At 44.1% G+C, this 17,458-nt stretch overlaps 3 protein-coding genes across 9 annotated transcripts; 2 read left to right on the forward strand and 1 right to left on the reverse strand.

Moving 5' to 3' along the window:
- Positions 1 to 1,219: 1,219 nt before the first annotated feature.
- On the reverse strand, positions 1,220 to 3,924 carry MPST (mercaptopyruvate sulfurtransferase). 4 transcript variants are annotated; one of them, XM_010711524.3, is made up of 3 exons: positions 3,790 to 3,924; positions 2,568 to 3,201; positions 1,220 to 2,010 (listed from the first exon to the last, which is right to left on the reverse strand). In XM_010711524.3, the coding sequence occupies exons 2-3, from the start codon at positions 3,160 to 3,162 to the stop codon at positions 1,712 to 1,714; spliced, it is 894 nt and encodes a 297-aa protein (XP_010709826.1). In that variant the 5' UTR covers positions 3,163 to 3,201; positions 3,790 to 3,924; the 3' UTR covers positions 1,220 to 1,711. The 4 variants fall into 4 exon arrangements, with proteins under 4 accessions (XP_010709826.1, XP_010709815.1, XP_085083108.1 ...); XM_010711513.3 differs by having other exon boundaries at positions 3,782 to 3,908; XM_085226982.1 differs by having other exon boundaries at positions 3,770 to 3,850.
- A 27-nt stretch (positions 3,925 to 3,951) lies between these two features.
- On the forward strand, positions 3,952 to 11,041 carry TST (thiosulfate sulfurtransferase). The gene is made up of 2 exons (XM_010712223.3): positions 3,952 to 4,602; positions 10,560 to 11,041. Exons 1-2 carry the CDS (start codon positions 4,017 to 4,019, stop codon positions 10,856 to 10,858), a joined length of 885 nt encoding a protein of 294 aa, XP_010710525.2. The 5' UTR covers positions 3,952 to 4,016; the 3' UTR covers positions 10,859 to 11,041.
- Positions 11,042 to 11,190: 149 nt separating this feature from the next.
- CIMIP4 (ciliary microtubule inner protein 4) lies at positions 11,191 to 17,292 on the forward strand. 4 transcript variants are annotated; one of them, XM_085226962.1, is made up of 7 exons: positions 11,191 to 11,450; positions 11,573 to 11,771; positions 12,942 to 13,017; positions 13,575 to 14,197; positions 14,694 to 14,835; positions 15,848 to 15,958; positions 16,165 to 17,292. In XM_085226962.1, the coding sequence occupies exons 3-7, from the start codon at positions 12,945 to 12,947 to the stop codon at positions 16,248 to 16,250; spliced, it is 1,035 nt and encodes a 344-aa protein (XP_085083088.1). In that variant the 5' UTR covers positions 11,191 to 11,450; positions 11,573 to 11,771; positions 12,942 to 12,944; the 3' UTR covers positions 16,251 to 17,292. The 4 variants fall into 4 exon arrangements, with proteins under 4 accessions (XP_085083088.1, XP_085083093.1, XP_085083082.1 ...); XM_085226967.1 differs by having other exon boundaries at positions 11,610 to 11,771; XM_085226956.1 differs by having other exon boundaries at positions 11,191 to 11,771.
- The last annotated feature ends 166 nt before the right edge of the window (positions 17,293 to 17,458 follow it).

Here is a 17,458-nt window from a genome sequence, read left to right on the forward strand (position 1 = left end):
AAGACCCTTAAGGAGCTGAGTTACCACACAGAATGCAACCAAGGAAATTTAATGTTTTCAATCACTAGAAGTGGGGGGGCAGGGTTGTGGAAAAGGTTCATAATGTATGTGTGAATGGGTGGGTAGGAAAAACGAAGAAATCATCTAAACAGCAGAATTCTTTACTCCACAGGAGATCCAAAAACTGGAGCCTGTGTCCACATAAGCCAGGGCTACAGCCAACACAGATGGAGAAAAAACTTCAAATGGAAGTGTAACCAGCTGCTGGATTCAATGCCTTGGTAGGAACCCTGCAAATCTGTGACTATAAACATTCACTAGAAAGCATGACCACATCATCTCTGATATCAACAGGCACATGGAGCTGCATGCCCCAGAACAAAACCTTATTAACTAAGTTACCAGTGAGCCACAAAAGATGCAAGTTTTGTTGTTTTTTTTTTTTTTTTTAAAGAAGGGAGAAAATCCTAGGTAAAACAAACTGTTGAACATGGGCAGAGATACCTATGGGGATTTCAGCTCTCAAATATGAGACAATGGTCATTTGGAAAAAAAGAATCCTGCCGTTTTGTGCTACTCTACTGAAGGTTACAGTTGCACTGTTTTTTAAGGTTACATAGTAAGTCTCATGGAAACAGTGGGAACACTTATTGAAAAGAGTAAATCCCGTCATTCTTTCCCTCCCCTTCATGTTTCACTGACTGAATGTCACACCAATACAGTCCATTTTTCACTGTAAGAACTGACATTCAGTCTTTGAGGAACAGAACTGCGACTGACTATCACGGAGTTTAAAAACAAAAAACAAGCAAGGACTGTAAGGAGGGAGATGGGAAAAAGACCCAAGAGAGAGGCACACCATTACCTTTCCAGGTCCAAAGAGCTCCTTGAGGGTAAGAAAAGCAGCTCTACTCATTGAAGAAGAAAACACCCCACGAAAATAATCTAGACAATTTCCTGGAAAGAACTCATCCAAGCAACACTTAGATAAGCACCATTCAGCAGAAAGACCTTGAAACAAATGTTTATTTGCTCTTTTTTAAATTCCAGAATCTTTTTTTTTTTTTTTTTTTAAAGGGGGGAATTTTGCGCAATGGGGATACAAAATTGGCTAAATATATACATTGCATTTAAAACTCCAAATACAAGAAGAAGTGCAAACTAAATCTCTAATCTTGTTGAGTGCCAACTTGGAAGCCACACTTCCTCCTTTAAAAACTTTATTTTTTTTTCCCCTGGGCTTTTCACCCAAAACAGTCCTGATGTGTCTGGCTGGGTTCTAGGACAGAGGCAGAGAATAAGACCATGAGGCACATATACAAATATGACCATCCTTTGACTAAACATGGTGAATGTCTTGAGTCATAAGCTTGGCTTGACACAGTAACATCCCCACATTGCCATCAGTGCTCTCTCCATGTGAAACTGCAAAGTCATCACAGATCCACAGAACGGTTGAGGTTGGAAGAGAGCTCTGGAGATCATCTTGGACAACCCACCTGCTCACGCATGGTCACCTAGAGTAGGCTGGTCAGGTCGCCTTTACGCTCCTAAAGAGTCAGAGAAGGCAAAAGTGCAAAGCACCATGCGCCAATACGTATTCCCTAACACCTTCACCTTATGACACTTAACCAGGAACATATAAACTCATCTTTTCCCAAATCCAGTTTCAAGGCAGAGTATTTGTATGACTAAGAGATGAAGCAGCTCATTACACAGTCTTCCCCTTTCCCTCAGAAATAATATTTTCAGGCTGCGCCCTCATGTACCATTCCACCCAGGCCCCATCATACACAGCAACATCTGGCTTGCCACAGAGGTATGCCCCCAGAGCCACATGGCAGGCAGTGACCCCAGAGCCACATGTAGCTACCAGAGGCTTTGAGAGGTCCACTTTCTTCTCTTGGAACAGACTTCTGATCTGCTCCGGGGTCTTCTCTAATCCAGACTCCGTGAGGAAACTGGTGAAGGGAATGTTCAGGGAGCCAGGGATATGACCAGGCTCAATTCCTGAAAGAAAAGCAGTACACATAGGAATTAACTTCTACTGTTTGGGAGGATTCTACTGCAAAAATTCTGTATTTCTGTATTTCACAAGGAGTATTTACTGTTAAATGTATTTTGTTTAAACAAAAAATATAACATTAATTTTTGTTAAAGTTCTGTTCTTCCTCTCAACTCCCTCCACATCTTCCCTCCACCAGAGCAACCCACATTGCAGACTGTCTGTAGTAGCACTTCCACTTCTCTTCTGATGGAAGAGGAGCAGCAGTACATGGAGAGATCAATACACATCTTTGAGGTGTATGAGAACTGCTTACCTCACCCCAGCCCTTCAAGAAAAACAAAAACAAAACCAACAAACAAACCACAGCTTCCCCACTCCAGAGTTTTCAAACAGCAGCAGCCAAAGGGCAAAGAGAAAAAGTGAATACATTGTTTCAAGTACTACCCATAAAGGAAAATAATATTTCCCATCCCTACCTCTACAGGAGTCAAACTTAGAACACATTAAGTCTTCCTACTACCTACTGGCTTATTAACCAGTATCTGTGCAGACACATTACCATCTCGGGGTTCTGGCTCTATTCCCCGGAACCGTCCTTCAACGCGTGCATCCACTACTTGGAAACGATGGGAATCCAAGTTATCTAAGATGTCCTCATAAGTTTTCACCATGCACTTGTCTAAAGTGGCATGGAAATCAGCTGGAGCTACCTGGGTTTTCCCAGAGCTCAGTGGAAATCCCTCTCGCAGCCAGTTCTTCAGGCCACCATCTAGAAGGGAAACTGCTTCATGTCCAAAGACGCGGAACATCCACCACACCCGTGGTGCTGAGAAGAGTCCTTGGTCGCTGCCATCATACACTACAACATGGGAATCATTCCCCACACCCAGCTTCCCCACATACTCAGCAAACTCATCGGCCTTGGGCATCATGTGATCGTAAGGTGAAGTACGATCACTGCACTGGTCAATGTCAAAGAAAACTGCACCAGGGATATGGCGCTCCTCAAACTCCTGTTTCGGGTCACGCTTCATCTTTGGCAAATACCAGGATGCATCCACAACCTTCAAAGCCTGTCCAGTTTGCTTGGACTTGATGGCTTCTGAAAGCCATTTTGCAGAGACCAGAGCACGGTAGAGGAGTTGTTGCGACATAGCTCCCAAATCCTGGCTGAGACTACCTGAGACACCTGCCTGCAAAAGCAAGAAAGCTACAAATTAGAGGCCAGTCTTACAAAAAGACATATTTAGGTACCAAAGCCCTGTGTATGCATTGAAAGGCTAGCTAACCCTACAGTGGTAAGTTTGCAATCAAAGAATCATTAAGGCTAGAAAAGACCTCTAAGATCACCCAGTCCAACCGCCAGCCCATTCCCACCATGCCCACTGACCATGTCCTCAGTGCCACATCCACACGGTTCTGGAACACCTCCAGGGAAGTAACTCCACCACCTCCCTGAGCAGCCTGTGCCACTGCAGCACTGCTCTTTCTGAGAGGAAATTTTTCTTAATATCCAACCCGAACCTCTGCTGGCACAATGCTTCCAGCTCTGGAGATAAAGAGTCTCACAGAGCTCAGCCCAAGCCTTGCACCAAGCAGGGCAGCTATGCTCAGGGCCCAGCACTGATAGCAGCACCAAGGGAGCAAGGCAGCCCCAGGATCCTGAGGAGATGAGTCCTGTGCTGAGGGAGGCTCAGCCCGCAGCACTATTGCCCTGCTGCCAACCGCCCCGAGCGCCCCGCGCACAGAAGGTGAACGCACAAGGCCCTGTACCTCCGTACCGGGCCTCTGCCGAGCAGCTCCCCGACAGCCGTAGCCTATGCCGCTTCGGGGGGCGGGAGCCAGGACCCTCCCAGCAGGGCGGTGCCGCCCGCCCCCGTGCCGCCATTTTGTGCGTGTGTGTGGAGGGATAGGCCTCGCCCCGCCCGTGCGGGCTGATTGGCCGCGCCCCGCCCGCGGCCCGGCCCATCGCGGCCGCCGCTTCGGTCCTCGGCCTCGGTGCTCCGAGATGGCGGCGCAGGCGTTGGGCCGCGCGCTAGTCAGCGCCAAGTGGCTGTCTGAGGCCGTGCGGGCCGGCAGGATCGGGGCCGGGCTGCGGGTGCTGGATGCCTCCTGGTATCCCCCGCAAGAGCGCAACGCCCGGCAGGAGTTCAGGGAGAGGCATATTCCCGGCGCGTCCTTCTTCGACATCGAGGAGTGCCGGGATAAGTCCTCCCCGTATGATTTCATGCTGCCGAGCGAGGCCCACTTCGCCGACTACGTGGGGCGCCTGGGGGTCGGCAACGACACCCACGTGGTAGTGTATGACGGCGACGAGCTGGGCACCTTCTATGCCCCACGTGCCTGGTGGATGTTCCGGGTCTTTGGGCACCGCGAGGTCTCCGTACTGAACGGTGGCTTCAAGAACTGGGTGAAGGAGGGCCATCCCGTGACGGCAGAGCTCAGCCAGCCCGCGCCGGCGGTCTTTAAGGCCAAGCTGGACAAGACCCTGCTAAAGACCTTCGAGGAGATGATGGAGAATGTGGGGTCCAAGAAGTTCCAGGTGGTGGATTCCCGCCCTGCGGGCCGGTTTCAGGGCACTGAGCTGGACCAAGGTAAAGTAGAGGGAACTGCTCCCTGTGTTGTTGCAGGATGAGCATTGGTGGTGGAACAGCTCCCAGCCAGCAGGCGTGCCTCAACCCAACTCATGGATTTACCTTAAGGAATGCGCGTTTGAGCATTTGGATTCCAGCACTCTCACAGGATGCTTTTTCTTGTAATTCGTTGTAAAGCTGCAGGAGAAAATAGCAGAAAAGGGAATGGAAAACACCCAGAAGTCTGCAGTCAGTTGGCTCCAGAATGCTCCTTTCCACACCCTACAGAAGATAGTCAGACAGAATGCACATGGGATAATGCAGAATGGGAGATGAGGGCTTTCATCGGTTTCTTTAGAGCTTAATCTTGTACTAACAGATGTGCATAAACTAACAGTATTAATCCAGGCACTTCTCACATTAATGAATTCACTAGTGAAAGCCCAGTTTGTTTCAGGCAGTGCTGTTACTCAAGAGACGTTTTCCTTATTGCTCTGATTCCCAACAAATAGAGAAGTTCTGGTCGTAATCATTGTGCTTCTGCTCTCTGCCATAAATCTAACAAGAAAGGAAAGCCCCAAACACATCCCAGACACAGAGGCAAGAGTTGGATTCAATGATCCTTGTGGGTGCCTTCCGACTTAGGATATTCTGTGCTATCACCCTTGCACCTTGTCTCTTTGTAGATGCAAACAACGGGAACTAAAATTGATTTTGTTACCTCAATCACTGGACATGCAAGCAATAGAGGTGGAAGAAATACTGTGCAGTGGGGACAGCTGGTGCAGCAGTGTGCCTGGAATGAAGTTTGAGTTGGTTCCTAAAGGAGGCCTGTACTGTGTAACGTAAACCTATACTGCAAAATAACTTCTCCTAAAATCAGAATCACTCAAATGGTTTTAAAAGTGGGAGTTAAAAAACAAAAAGAAGAACTCAGCAGCAGTAGTTTAGTTGGAGTTGCAGTATGCTCCACAGGAGTGGATGTATTACAAGCTCGCAAGGTCCAATGGCTGTGCTATGCTTCTGCATTGCAGGTGGGCTTTCAGACTGAGTTTCATTGTGTGCGCTGCTTTGCAGCCATTGAGTGGGACATTGTGTCCTATGCTCAGAGGGTCTCATCCTGAAATAAATTCCCACAACCAAACCTCAAAACTATTTGTAATGGCTGTGTACACATAAAATCCGAATCATTTGAGTTGGAAGGGACCCTTATAGCCATTTGGTCCAACTACAGTGAACAGGGATGCCTACAGCTAAATCAGGGCAAACTGTTCCAGTGCTTCACTACCCTTACCGTAGAAAACTTCTTCCTTGTATACAGTCTAAATCTCTCCTCTGTCATATCACGAGAGACCCTGCTAAGCAGTCGGTCCACTTCGTTCTTGTAGCTCTTCTATAGACACTAAATGCCTAAGTGTCTGTGGTGAACCCCAAACATGCTTCACCTCTGCTAGGCGCTGTGGAAGGTAGGAGAGTTAACAGGAGTAACAGAGTAGGCTGTTGCAGAGAGAGAAGGTAGTTAGGTTTATTGCTCATTCTGTTTCCTTGCCTACTACAGCTCATCAAAGTGAAGATATAATTTTAATCTCAAAACATGTATAAAGCATTCTTTGCTGATGGAGGTGATGGATTTCATATTCTCTTTCCCAAAGTGGGAGTTGTCACCGGATGACAAATACTGCAGCCCCTGAAAGCATCTTGGAGACAGATTTTTCCTTTGAAGTGAGTCAGCATGAAGCAGTTTATTTGTGGTAGTCCAGTTCTGCTTCTCACAGCAGATCCAGCAGGGTAAGCACTCCATCTGCAGCTGCTCATTCTGCAAGAGCTCGTCAGCTTTCTGAGCCAAGCTAGCCAATAGCTGTGTTACAACCAGTGGTAGGTAAAAGGTAGCGCTTACACCTAAAAGAGCAATTTGAAATCAATGCTGATTAATTACAGGGGTCATTCAATCAGGGAGAAGAAACGTAGCCTGCAATTTAGAAAAGAAGAATGGTCTTGAGGTTAAGGAACTTAATGTGTTCTCAGGTGATTTCAGTTTAATTATTGCCTCAGCTCTTGACTTCCTAATTAAGTCCATTAATCTCTCCAGTTCCATGAACTCCATCTCCAGAAGAGGCTAATTTCATCTGACTCTTTTGTCTGTTTAATTTTTTCAGCTCCTTGTGGTAGGAATCAGCTGCCCCTGTTTTATTCTTATATAACCGTTACCTTGCTAGGACTTAGGTCTCTGTAATGTTTGAAATAAGCCACAATACATGCTTCATTTTTAGTTGCTGGTAGAGGTTTACAATGGTTGCCAGGGTGGAGAAAGATAAATGATGTGTCTTTAAGCTGGATGTCATAGGTCTTAAATACAAGTATTGCTTTGGATGAAAAAGCAGCTTTGGTGTTTGTACATGGTGTGCATCTACAGCTGATCAGAGTGGTTAAGTGTCCCTACATGGTGCTGTGTTCCTGGATGTACCTGTGTCTCTGTCTCCCGTGGACATACACTACTCTTTGGGTTCTGGTCATTTTCCAAGCTCTCAGATCTCCCAAACAAATCTCTTGCTCAGCTTGAGTGTTCAGTGGCAGTGGGAGAGAGAATGAGATGTTACTACTACATCCCTCTCTTCTCCAAGAGGAGTCTGTAGCATAATGCACACTGACTCCACTTTGTCCATGAAGTAGTACTTGAGGCACAGCATGGAGAGTGAGACTTCCAAAATCTGTTTCATTCCATAAGAGCTTACAGGCAAAGGTGTCTATCCTTTGACTGGACTGACAAATATCAGATGCCACAATGAGCATCATGCCAGTTCTTCAAGTCAACTCTTCTGGCCATGTACATGCACAGTGTTTTGAGACTAATGGCAAAGACTTATTGATCTGGCTACAAGGATGTATCAGGCCAGGTCTGAACTTTTCCTTCCATTGAGTTCACATTAGGTAGGATGTAATCATTAATAGAATATAGAATAGAATGGTCTATTTGAAAACATACAGTCTGAGTGGAAGAGAGAGAAAAAAGTGGGCAACAGAGGGGGATTTTGAAGGGAACAGCTATTTGTACTCTGCTAGCTCCAGGACCACAGGGAGTTAAATGTGGACAAGGTACATCTTTTATCTTTTTGTCCAGAGGAAATTCCATTTGGAGGTTTTGTCACAAAGGGAAAGTCTGGAGAGAAGGAACTGTACTCTTAGCTAGATAAATAGCCAATAAAAAAGAGAGGTTTAAGCAAAGAACCTAACAGATGTGGAAAAGGGGATTAAACAGTGAGGAAGATAACATATTGCAGGTTACAAAGTGTGAGGAAGAATTGCCAGAAGCCAAGCTGAGTGAGAGAGACTTGGCAAAGGAAATTAAAACAACAAAAACTGCTGGGGCAAAGTGAATAAAAAGAACAAGGAGAGAGGGAGTAAATAAGGTTGCTATGCAGTTAGCAGGGGTTCTGGGCAAAAGACTGTGTACAGCTTCAGAATTATACTGAGGCTGTGCTGCTGGATTTTTTTATTTTCTGGACGTTTGGGTTTTCTTGTACATGCACAGTACTTTGATATAGAGTTATCTGTTGTCATTTTTCTTTTTTTACCTCTGAGGATATTGTCTATAATAGAGTAGTGTGAGGGGTAGGTAACACAGGAAGGGGGGAAAGGCAGAAATGATCATTTTTAAATGAAGTATATAACCAAAAGATATCCGTGTGCTCAAATCTGTGAGGCAGATAATTTCTGTCCCAAGCAGAAGTCAAAAATCAGTCATGTGACATTGCAACTTAATGAAATGAGACATTTAATAAGATCACATCAGAACATGGTTTTAAAGGAGAGAAACACTAGCAAAGCTTGTCTTTTTACTTAGGATAGGAGATACAGAATGGCCTGTATAGCTGTTGCTCTAATAATGTAATATCAGTGGACTGTAATGGTTTCAAAAAACTTTTCAAGAAAATATTTAAAGTGAAGGCAGAATTGAATAAAATACCTTGGTAAATTTGCACTCCAACTAAGGGCTCAATTTATTTGACAACAGAATTGATTTGCAAAGTAAGAGAAAAGGAAACACGCGTGCATGGCTGTAATGTTTGATCCTTTCTTCCAGCTATTGGAAGCAGCTTCAAAGCAGTTTGATCCATTTGAGTCTCACTGATACTTTGGACATAAGGTTAAGGGGACCATTATTATCTCAATGTGAGAAGAGGGCAAGTAACACAAGTACTGTTTGATGCCCAAGGGAGGGAGCTAGAAGAGAGGGAGCTGATAAAACTTCCTCAGCCACTCAAGAGCACTTCTTCAGCAGTTCAAGGAGCTGTGATAGTGCAGTGTCAGCTAGTTTGTTCAGCTGAGCGCCCACACACAGGAGTAAGTGCTGTTTCTACAGATTTCCCCAACTTTCACTTGCAGAGACTGAGCACTGGTCTTTCTGACTCTGACAAACTTTTGAATCTTGCTACAGATAAAAGCCAAAATACTCCAAAAGTGAGAGTTTTATGATCTGCCCTGCTCCTAACTAGATATTTGTTTAAAGGTGGTGAGTGTAAGACTGCAGTGTCCAGTAAGAGGATGCAAACATACATATTGTGGACAGTCATGATCATTAGACCTGGAACAGCTATGAACTGAATCAGTGACCCAGCAAGCCTCTTTGAGCAAGGGCTGGGCTCTCTTGTTCAGCCTCCAGGACTTCTTGACCTTAGACTACTTCCCTAGTGCCCTAGGATGATATGAGGCTGCAGTTACTGTGGTTCAGAGACTTATCTGTGTTGGTGCAGCAGTGTCAGATTTGTACGACACTCAGGATGAATCAAGAGAGCCCATCTTGAACAGTGAGAGATTTTGCTGTCTAGAGGTTCTCTAGAGAGCTTTGGCTATCTATAAGCTCCTACTTTTGCCCAGCTGAGCAAAAATCCCCTCTTTAACAGCACCTTATAATCCCATTTCCTTGTGGGATGTCCTGTCATGTCATAACATCATTTTGCATGAGTGATGAAACTGCAGCATCATTATGGTGATACCGTCTCTGACCAAATGTTACTTTAATCTTTTGGCTACAACGAAGATTCCCTGCTCCAATTTCTTCCCATCTCCTGAGATCAGCTACTCTAATGCCTTAGGGAAGTGGAAAGTTATAAATGAAAGATTACCATTTTTGCAACTTTCCCAGGGCTATCTTGTTAGAAATTCAAACCTAGTAAGGAGCCATTCAAGGTAATACTTAATGTTTCCTGCTTTGACAGGGCTTGATCTAAAGCTTCTCAAAGTCTGTGGAAAAACTTGAGTTGAATGTAATTGAATTCAGTTAAACCTATGGTGAGAGTTTCAAGGATGTGATGAAAATCTCATCCGTTGTATTTTTGTACCTGCATCTCTCTAGAGAACTTGTTCTTGAGATGTAAGATTCAGCTTAACTGGTTAGTTATACCAGTAGGGAAGCAGAACTCACACTGATTTCATCCATGAGGTAGATAAGAAGTGATAGAAACTCTAAATTCTTACTCCTCTGGCTCTATTGCTCTGGTATATCTACCCTATCAGTAATCAGTCTATCATTTTAAGGTGGCTTTATTTTTCTGAAGCATGATTTTAATGTGATACAGGAATGCTGTGTCCCTACATGATGCTGGCATACTTTAGGAAGGTCAGAAATATACTGCTGTGTTTCTCTTTATGCAGGTGTGCATAATACCTTTGCTAGGATCTTTCCTGTCATGGCTCTTTGATTCTTGTCATATCTAGGGCTGCCAAGGCTTTAAGATTCCTACCTTCCTCCCCTCCTTTCAGAGGGAAACAATTTTCTAAATAAGTTTAGTCAAGTTTAAATAATGTTTGCCCTCTTTTTAGTTGCATACTGCTTTGCACCTCCATCACAACCTGAAACAACTGAGCATCTTGGGAAGTATCTGCAGCAATGTCTCTTTAGTGTCTCTTTTGTAGATATCCTTCATCACCTACGTTAATGACTCCCTGCTCATATTTTTTCTTCTTGTTTGCTCTTGCAGGGCTGGAATCTGGTCACATCCCTGGTGCTGTGAATATGCCCTTCTCAACATTCTTAACAGAAAGCGGCCATGAGAAGAGTATTGAGGAGATTCAGCAGATGTTCCGTGAGAAGAAAGTGGATCTCTCAAAGCCACTGACTGCCACGTGCCGCAAAGGTGTCACTGCATGTCACATTGCCTTGGCAGCCTACCTTTGTGGCAAGCCTGATGTGGCAGTTTATGATGGCTCCTGGTCCGAATGGTTCCACCGTGCCCCACCTCAGTACAAGGTCACTGAGGTGAAGCGCAGCAAGGGCTAGAGGGAGAGTTGTTCCTTAGGCTGTCTGTAGCCCAGAGTGCGGAAAGGAAAGGGAAGAGGTAGAAAAAGGAGGAAAAAAAAATCATGTTGATTTGTATTTTGTCGATTTTTCACGAAATGATCAGTAGTTTTCTATCACAGCTTGCAGTTTCTCGCAATTAAATAAAATCTATTTCTAAAATAATGCACTTATGAAAGTCTCTAATTATTTTCTGTTGCCCCTGACTTCTTTGTGCTGGGTGGGAAAAGCAGCTTCGCAGCATGAGGGATTTCTTTCTCCAAGAAATCCTATGCATGTGATGAAGACTTATGGACACAGACATGAGTCTTTTATTCTCTTTCCTATGTTGTTTTTGGTGGTTTTTTTTTTTTTTGCTTGTTTTTGGTTTTGTTTTTTGATCAGAATGCTGCTCATCTCTGCCATGTTTCTTCTGGTTCCCATGGTGACTACAGCTCATAGATAGAGGGAGGGTTGTTCCCTAGCAACTGTTCCCACCTTTCAACCTTCAGACCACCTCCATACCCATCAGGACCTGCCTGCTTGTAAGAATCACTGTGGCACCACATCAGGGGCCATGGACCAGGTGAGAGAGGTAATTATGGAAGGGGCTTTGCCCCTAGTTAAATCTTCAATCTTTTCTATATTGGGGAAAAAAAAAAAGAAAGAAGGGTAGAAATGATTCCACTACATTGTAACATCTATGGAACTTCTCAGGTCTGGAAAGTCAATTAAATATCCTCATATTTTGGAGGCGCAGCCAGATGCAGAAGGCATATAAGACCGTGCTTGATCACATCTGTTGAGTGGATGAGAATGGCCTGTTGATTTTACATCTGTATTTCCTCCATGTCTCGATGTAAAGGAAGTCAAAGACTATAGAAACACTCTTCTTTTTCTTCTATTTCAGAAGGAGGTATCAAGTTTAATAATTTTTATGTTTGATCAATAAATGTCTTTTCTGGTATGTCATTTATTGTCCCTCACATAATTGGTTTAGCAAAGGAAGAAGTAGACATAGTTCTGTGGTGTCTGTTATTTAGGAGGATAGCCAAATGATCTGAGAGTCCTTCTTCATATTAAGATTTAGGAGTCTCAGAATGATATTTTGACTTTGGACCTTCTGGCTCAAAAGTAAAATGAACAGTAAACAATAGCAATAAAGTCAAATCCAATCACAAGTAAGGAAACTAAGGGCAATTGCAGGACGTCAGCATCATTTTGTCCAGCATGAACTGGGAAAATGAAGGTTATTAGTGAATGGGGCTTGAGAAATTAGAACATTGCCTCTGTGCTCAGAAATTCTGCTTCATTGAAAGAGGGGCATTGAAATGGAGAGAGGAGGAATTTCTACAATGGTGAACTGGAATGTTCTTTCTACTGAATATAGTAACAATAACAGACACAATTTTGTTTTAATTAAGAGGTGGGAGTTAATACAGTTTATTTAGAAACACAGATTCCTGCTCATGTTTAAATGTTTAGCTCTTCTTTAAAAGCAATACAGAAAAGAAGCAGATGCCACCACGTGAGTCTTTGCGTATCAAAGCATTTTTCTCTTTGTGGAAGATTTCTCTTGCCACATTTGCACAGCACGCAGCATTTACACTTGGAGTCTGACTTATACAGTGGCTCCAGTTTCACGATCCCAATGTACCAGCCATGCTGCTGCAAAGCACTGGTATAGTGTGGAAGAAGTTGCTGGCTCAGATCAGCCCTGTTTGTTCCCATGAGCTAGCTTTGAAGCAGTGGGCTTCCTGCCCCCTCAGCTGGTGTTTGTATTCCAAAAAACAGAGCAGAAGCTAAGCATATATGACATACCCTGAGCTCATTTGATAAATGCAGACGTATATCCCTGTCTGATCCAGATCACTTTTGTACTGCTGATAGACTCACAAACAACATGTTCACCATCGTTGAGCATGGCTTCAGCTCTAACCTCTCACAGAGTTCACTTGAGTGAAATCAGCTACGCTCCATTTGCTTAAGAATAAAGTATGTCACCAAAAGACAAGCAGATGAGCAAGGCCACCATCCCCTTAATTCCCTTCTCTGCATCTGACACAGCATTTGTTTTTCTTCTAAGGCAATGACAGAGGTCCCAACATCCCCCAGACTTGATGTGGCCCAAAGTGATTCTGTGCCTACCAACAATGCATCAGGTAAGCAAGATGGCAATGAAGCTGTCCCTCCTCCAGAGCTTGCTTTGCAGTACAACTTGTGATGCAGTGTGTCATTCCCTCTCTCCTTCCTGAGGAAGCTGGTGGGTTAAAGTCCCTCAGTGTGTTTTCCCCAACTTGTCTCCCTATCTCCCTGTGCAATAAGCTGCTGCTATTCAGTAAACTCATCAACAAATACCAATGAGTGACAGACTCTAAATGGATCTTCATGAGTGTGGCAATGATCATCAGTTGGGAAAGCCACCTACATGTAAGAAAATACAGTCCTGTGTGTGCATGTCTGACCACAAGACTTTTACTTGCATATTTCTGTGCCTGTTCATGTATCAAAAACATTTAAGACTCCTCAGGCACCCTCTGGTTCAGCATGAAATTTGACACAAATCTATTGTTGTTCATTTCTGCTTGAGACTTTAATTCTTTTGTTGTCTGCCAATGACAGAGTGACATGCCAGGTTTTTTCCAGCTCCATTTAAGTTACCCCCTATCAATCGTCCAGACAGTATCAAGTTCACTGAGCTATGCCTTTTGTCTCTAAGTGGAACCTGAGGAAGGGAAAAAGGAGTATCTTCCAGCAGGCTTAAGTCCCAGCAGACAAAGAACATCTGAAAAGATTTCCAGCACAGTCTCCTGCAAGATCTCGAAGAGCCAAGCAGCTCGGGGAACAACGAAGAACTCCACATGTATCAAATCTAAGGCATCTCCTTCGGTAAAGGGTATTCAGAATAAAAGACAGAGTAAACAGAATCTCCAAGCCAAAACTCCCCACATGCAGAATCATCATTCAAGAAGACTTGAAGAGGAAGGAGAAGATACTTCTGCCACCAAAGACCCAAGGGCAAGGCTTGAGCCAAGAAGCAGGAACAGTGTTTCCCATCTGTCCGGGCAGATGGAGGCAGAGAACACCAAATCCATGCACAATGGCAAAGAGTTGTTAGTAGCAGGCCAGCAGCAAACCCCAGGTTCTAAAATGTCTGGATCTCTGTGGAAGACCACCAAAACCAGCTGTGAAAAAGTCAAGGAGACCAATGAGTCCCTGTTATCAATAGCACCAGATATGAAAGCAGAGTGGAAGATGCCTCTGGAGAAGAAAAACAGTTTGACCTGTGACAACAACAAAAATAAATTTGCCTGTGCAGATGAACTTAACAGCAATGAAGAGGTATTGAGGAAAGATGTTTTACATCTCCTTTATGGCATACTGAAGGATGTTTTATGGTACAGAGTGAAATATTAGCAGTTTCTAGAAGACAGAGAGAGGGATGGTTTGGGGCTTCACAGTAAGGGACAGTGACATGTTCCACAGACAGCTTTCACATCTCCTTTTTTTTTTTCATTTTGTTTTTCCATCACCCCTTCATTTATAAGGTTCCCATAGGCAGGCAGAGTAGTAGCTCACAGGGTGAAACAGGGTGGCACCTGGACCCAGTCCAGAGCCCAACACCCTTGTCCCTTTCTGATTTGCACCTATTTTACCATTTCCAAATGTCCCATGCAATTACAGTGCATACAGAAACTGCTGAAGGAAACTCAAGGGCAGAGTCAAGTCCCAGGGATTTGTTGTAGCTCAAAAGCTTATGCAAGGATGGAAACGCCAGGAGTCTCTTGCATGTAGGGAGTGATGAAAGATGATTGTTTCTTGCTATTTGTGTTTTCAGGAGCGGCGGTCTCTGTGCATGACAGCACTTGTCATAGGACAGAAAAGACTCAGTGACCGCTCTGAGGAGACAAAAAAAAAGCTGGAGTCATTTGGTGATTTCAACGAGCTGGGTTTCAACCTGAGGTCAAATATCTTCCAAGGTAAGGGATGCTTGTACGTATGCCTGACCTTCAAGCTGGTTCTGTCTGTGTTGTGCCTGGGCTCAGAGCAGCTGCACTGGTTTGGACATAGGTCTGACCTCTTACTTCTTTGATAACCACAGTCACTCCTTTCCCGAGAAATGAAAGCTAGAGCCTCCCTTTCTACATACTTCTCTCCTCTCTTCCCCTCTCCCCTTTAATTTCCAAGCCATGAAAATTGAAGCAGTTTTATGACCCCAGTTCTCCCTGTTCGGTGCTAAATGAACACCATTTGGAATTCAATGCGCCCTGTCGTCTCTGGTCTCAAATTACCTCAATTTTCAATACTAGCATTACTTATCTTCAAGATATTTGGAGATATGGGCCTTTGAAATGTCTTCTCAAACCTCTGTCAGGTATTGGAGATTGCATTGTCCTGGGCTTTGTCACATAGAAAGGAGGAACATCTCCCAGGAAGCTCAAAATTATTATTATCAAGGAGAGGGTACAATAAAAAGAAAACTGAGAAGGAGAGAATAAAAATAATGCTCCTGAAATGGCCAGAAGTAAAGAGGCAGTAAACAGAGAAGTCACACTTAGGAGCTAATTTTAAGTATTATGGCAAAGTAGGAGCTCAGGAAGGCCTGGAGTGGTGCAGTAGTGCTTTTTGTGGAGCTGTAATGTTGAGTAGAAAGCTACTTACTTGGTTGAGGAGATTCAAAGGGAGATCAGGTGGGCACTTGAGTAAAGAAAGTGCACTGGGATACAAATAAAGGTGATATCCTTGCTGTGCCCTCTAAACATGTCTCATCCTTGAGAATGAAAAGCAGATATACTGGCAAACATAAGCTCCCTCCTGGGTGATGATGAAACTATTATTCAGCAACAAGCCACACATCTGATCAAGGGTATTGCAGTCAACACATGACTTTTCCTGTGCCCTTGAAATTGCTGGTGTTGCTCCTCTGCTTCAATTCCAGGACTGCATTAGGGTGATATCTGCATACATTTCCTCATTTGCTGTTCCTTGTAGGCGGCCCATTGGAAAGCAGAAGCTTAATGAAAGATTCCTACACCCCTGATGTACTTCAGAAGGCAACCAGGGATCCCAGGAACTGGCATGGAAGGAGGATTGATGACCTAGGTATGGAATCTGCCAGGAAAAGTACGTTGCTGAATTCCTGAGAAGGGTGCTGCCTCTGTCAGGGGGTAATGGATGAATCTGGGCAAAGATGGGGACTACAAATTGGCATTTAGACAAGAGAGGATTTCCTGCAACTAGAAAAATCCCTGAGGGATAACAGCAGTAGAAGGGAGGCTGTAACTGAACCATTATTTTCTTCTTTACAGGAAGGTGGCATCAGAAAAACGCCTTAAATCTTAACCTGCAGAAAGCATTGGAGGATAAATATGGGAAGAAAAAAGCCAAGCCCTAGAAGATGAAGTACTGAACTGCATTCACTACGTGATCTTCTTCCTCAACCATCTAATAAACCTGCACGTATAGCACCGACCCACTGCTTAAAAGTTGTCAGCTACAGATTTGTTTCTGTTGCTCTCCTTCCCTCTTGGGTAGAGTGTCTTTGAGAGAGTAATGCAAGATAAATCTGAATGCAAATGCAAATATATATATACACCTTTGATGGTCACTGGTAAAGTGGGCCTGACTTAGGTGTGAAGTAGATTCCCTTTCAAAGAGTAGAAGGAGCTCCTAAGATGGAGTAGGACCGATGATGCAGGGCCAGGAATCCCATTGAGTGGTATGAGAGGACAATAGGGAGAATTAAGTCCAGGTGGAAGTGAGCAGGGCTTTTGAATGTCACCCTCCCTGAATCCACAGTGTGAATGGATCCCTACTGAAACTCATAAACTGTACTCATCTATGTTAGCCCTTTCCCAATCTCCAAGGAGAAGCATCATCACCGGACATGTGTGCATCTATCACACAGTGTGCACAATCTGAAGTTCAGAAAGTGTATCTGAACAATAACCTAAGATCATCAAGATGCTTGAATGCTGCCAGATGCATAGGGTGTTTGGGGATTCCTGTTGGTCCTTACTGCAGGATTGGTCCTTCCAGTTCCATAAAGTGTATCAGTTCGGTGCAGCAATTCATGTCTGGAAATAGTGATGTCCTGAGTCTTCCCCTCTGGCCTCAAATTTTCACAGTTTTAAAAGACTGCTACTCCACTAAGTGATACATCCTGTTTGGGGGCAGAATTAGGATTTTTACTCTACCCTTCATTGGTTGGGGATTAGGTAACAATATGCTGACTCCATAAAAGTGAAGGATGAACTGCTCTGCACCAGTGCAGCCTTATCTCAAATACTGCATGCAGTTTTTGGCACCAATATAAGAAGGATATAAAAGTATTAGAGAGTGTCCAAAGGAGGTCTACAAAGATGGTTTGGAAGGCAAGACACATGAGGGGTAGCTGAGGTCTCTTGGTTTGTTCAGCCCAGATCAGAGGGGACTGAAGGGGGGCCTCATAGCATCATACGTTGCACTGCTCTGAAGGAACACCCTGTTCTGGGTTCATCTGTCACTGATGACCAATGTGTATCCATAATAAATACCATCTTCTGAAACAGTGCATGGGGCAAGTCCTAATCCAGTAAACATAAACAGAAATATACCAATATT

This window comes from Meleagris gallopavo, chromosome 1 (assembly GCF_905368555.1).
Source record: "Meleagris gallopavo chromosome 1, MGAL_WU_HG_1.1, whole genome shotgun sequence".
In the NCBI taxonomy this organism is placed as follows: Eukaryota; Metazoa; Chordata; class Aves; order Galliformes; family Phasianidae; genus Meleagris; species Meleagris gallopavo.

Coding starts and splice junctions, on each gene's coding strand:
- TST (XM_010712223.3), top strand. CDS start 4,017: ATGGCGGCGCAGGCGTTGGGCCGCGCGCTAGTCAGCGCCAAGTGGCTG. Junction 4,603..10,559: donor GGGCACTGAGCTGGACCAAG/GTAAAGTAGAGG, acceptor TTGCTCTTGCAG/GGCTGGAATCTGGTCACATC.
- MPST (XM_010711503.4), bottom strand. Junction 2,011..2,567: donor AGAGCCAGAACCCCGAGATG/GTAATGTGTCTG, acceptor CTTTTCTTTCAG/GAATTGAGCCTGGTCATATC.
- CIMIP4 (XM_010711534.4), top strand. Junction 14,198..14,693: donor AACTTAACAGCAATGAAGAG/GTATTGAGGAAA, acceptor TTGTGTTTTCAG/GAGCGGCGGTCTCTGTGCAT. Junction 15,959..16,164: donor AAGGAGGATTGATGACCTAG/GTATGGAATCTG, acceptor TCTTCTTTACAG/GAAGGTGGCATCAGAAAAAC.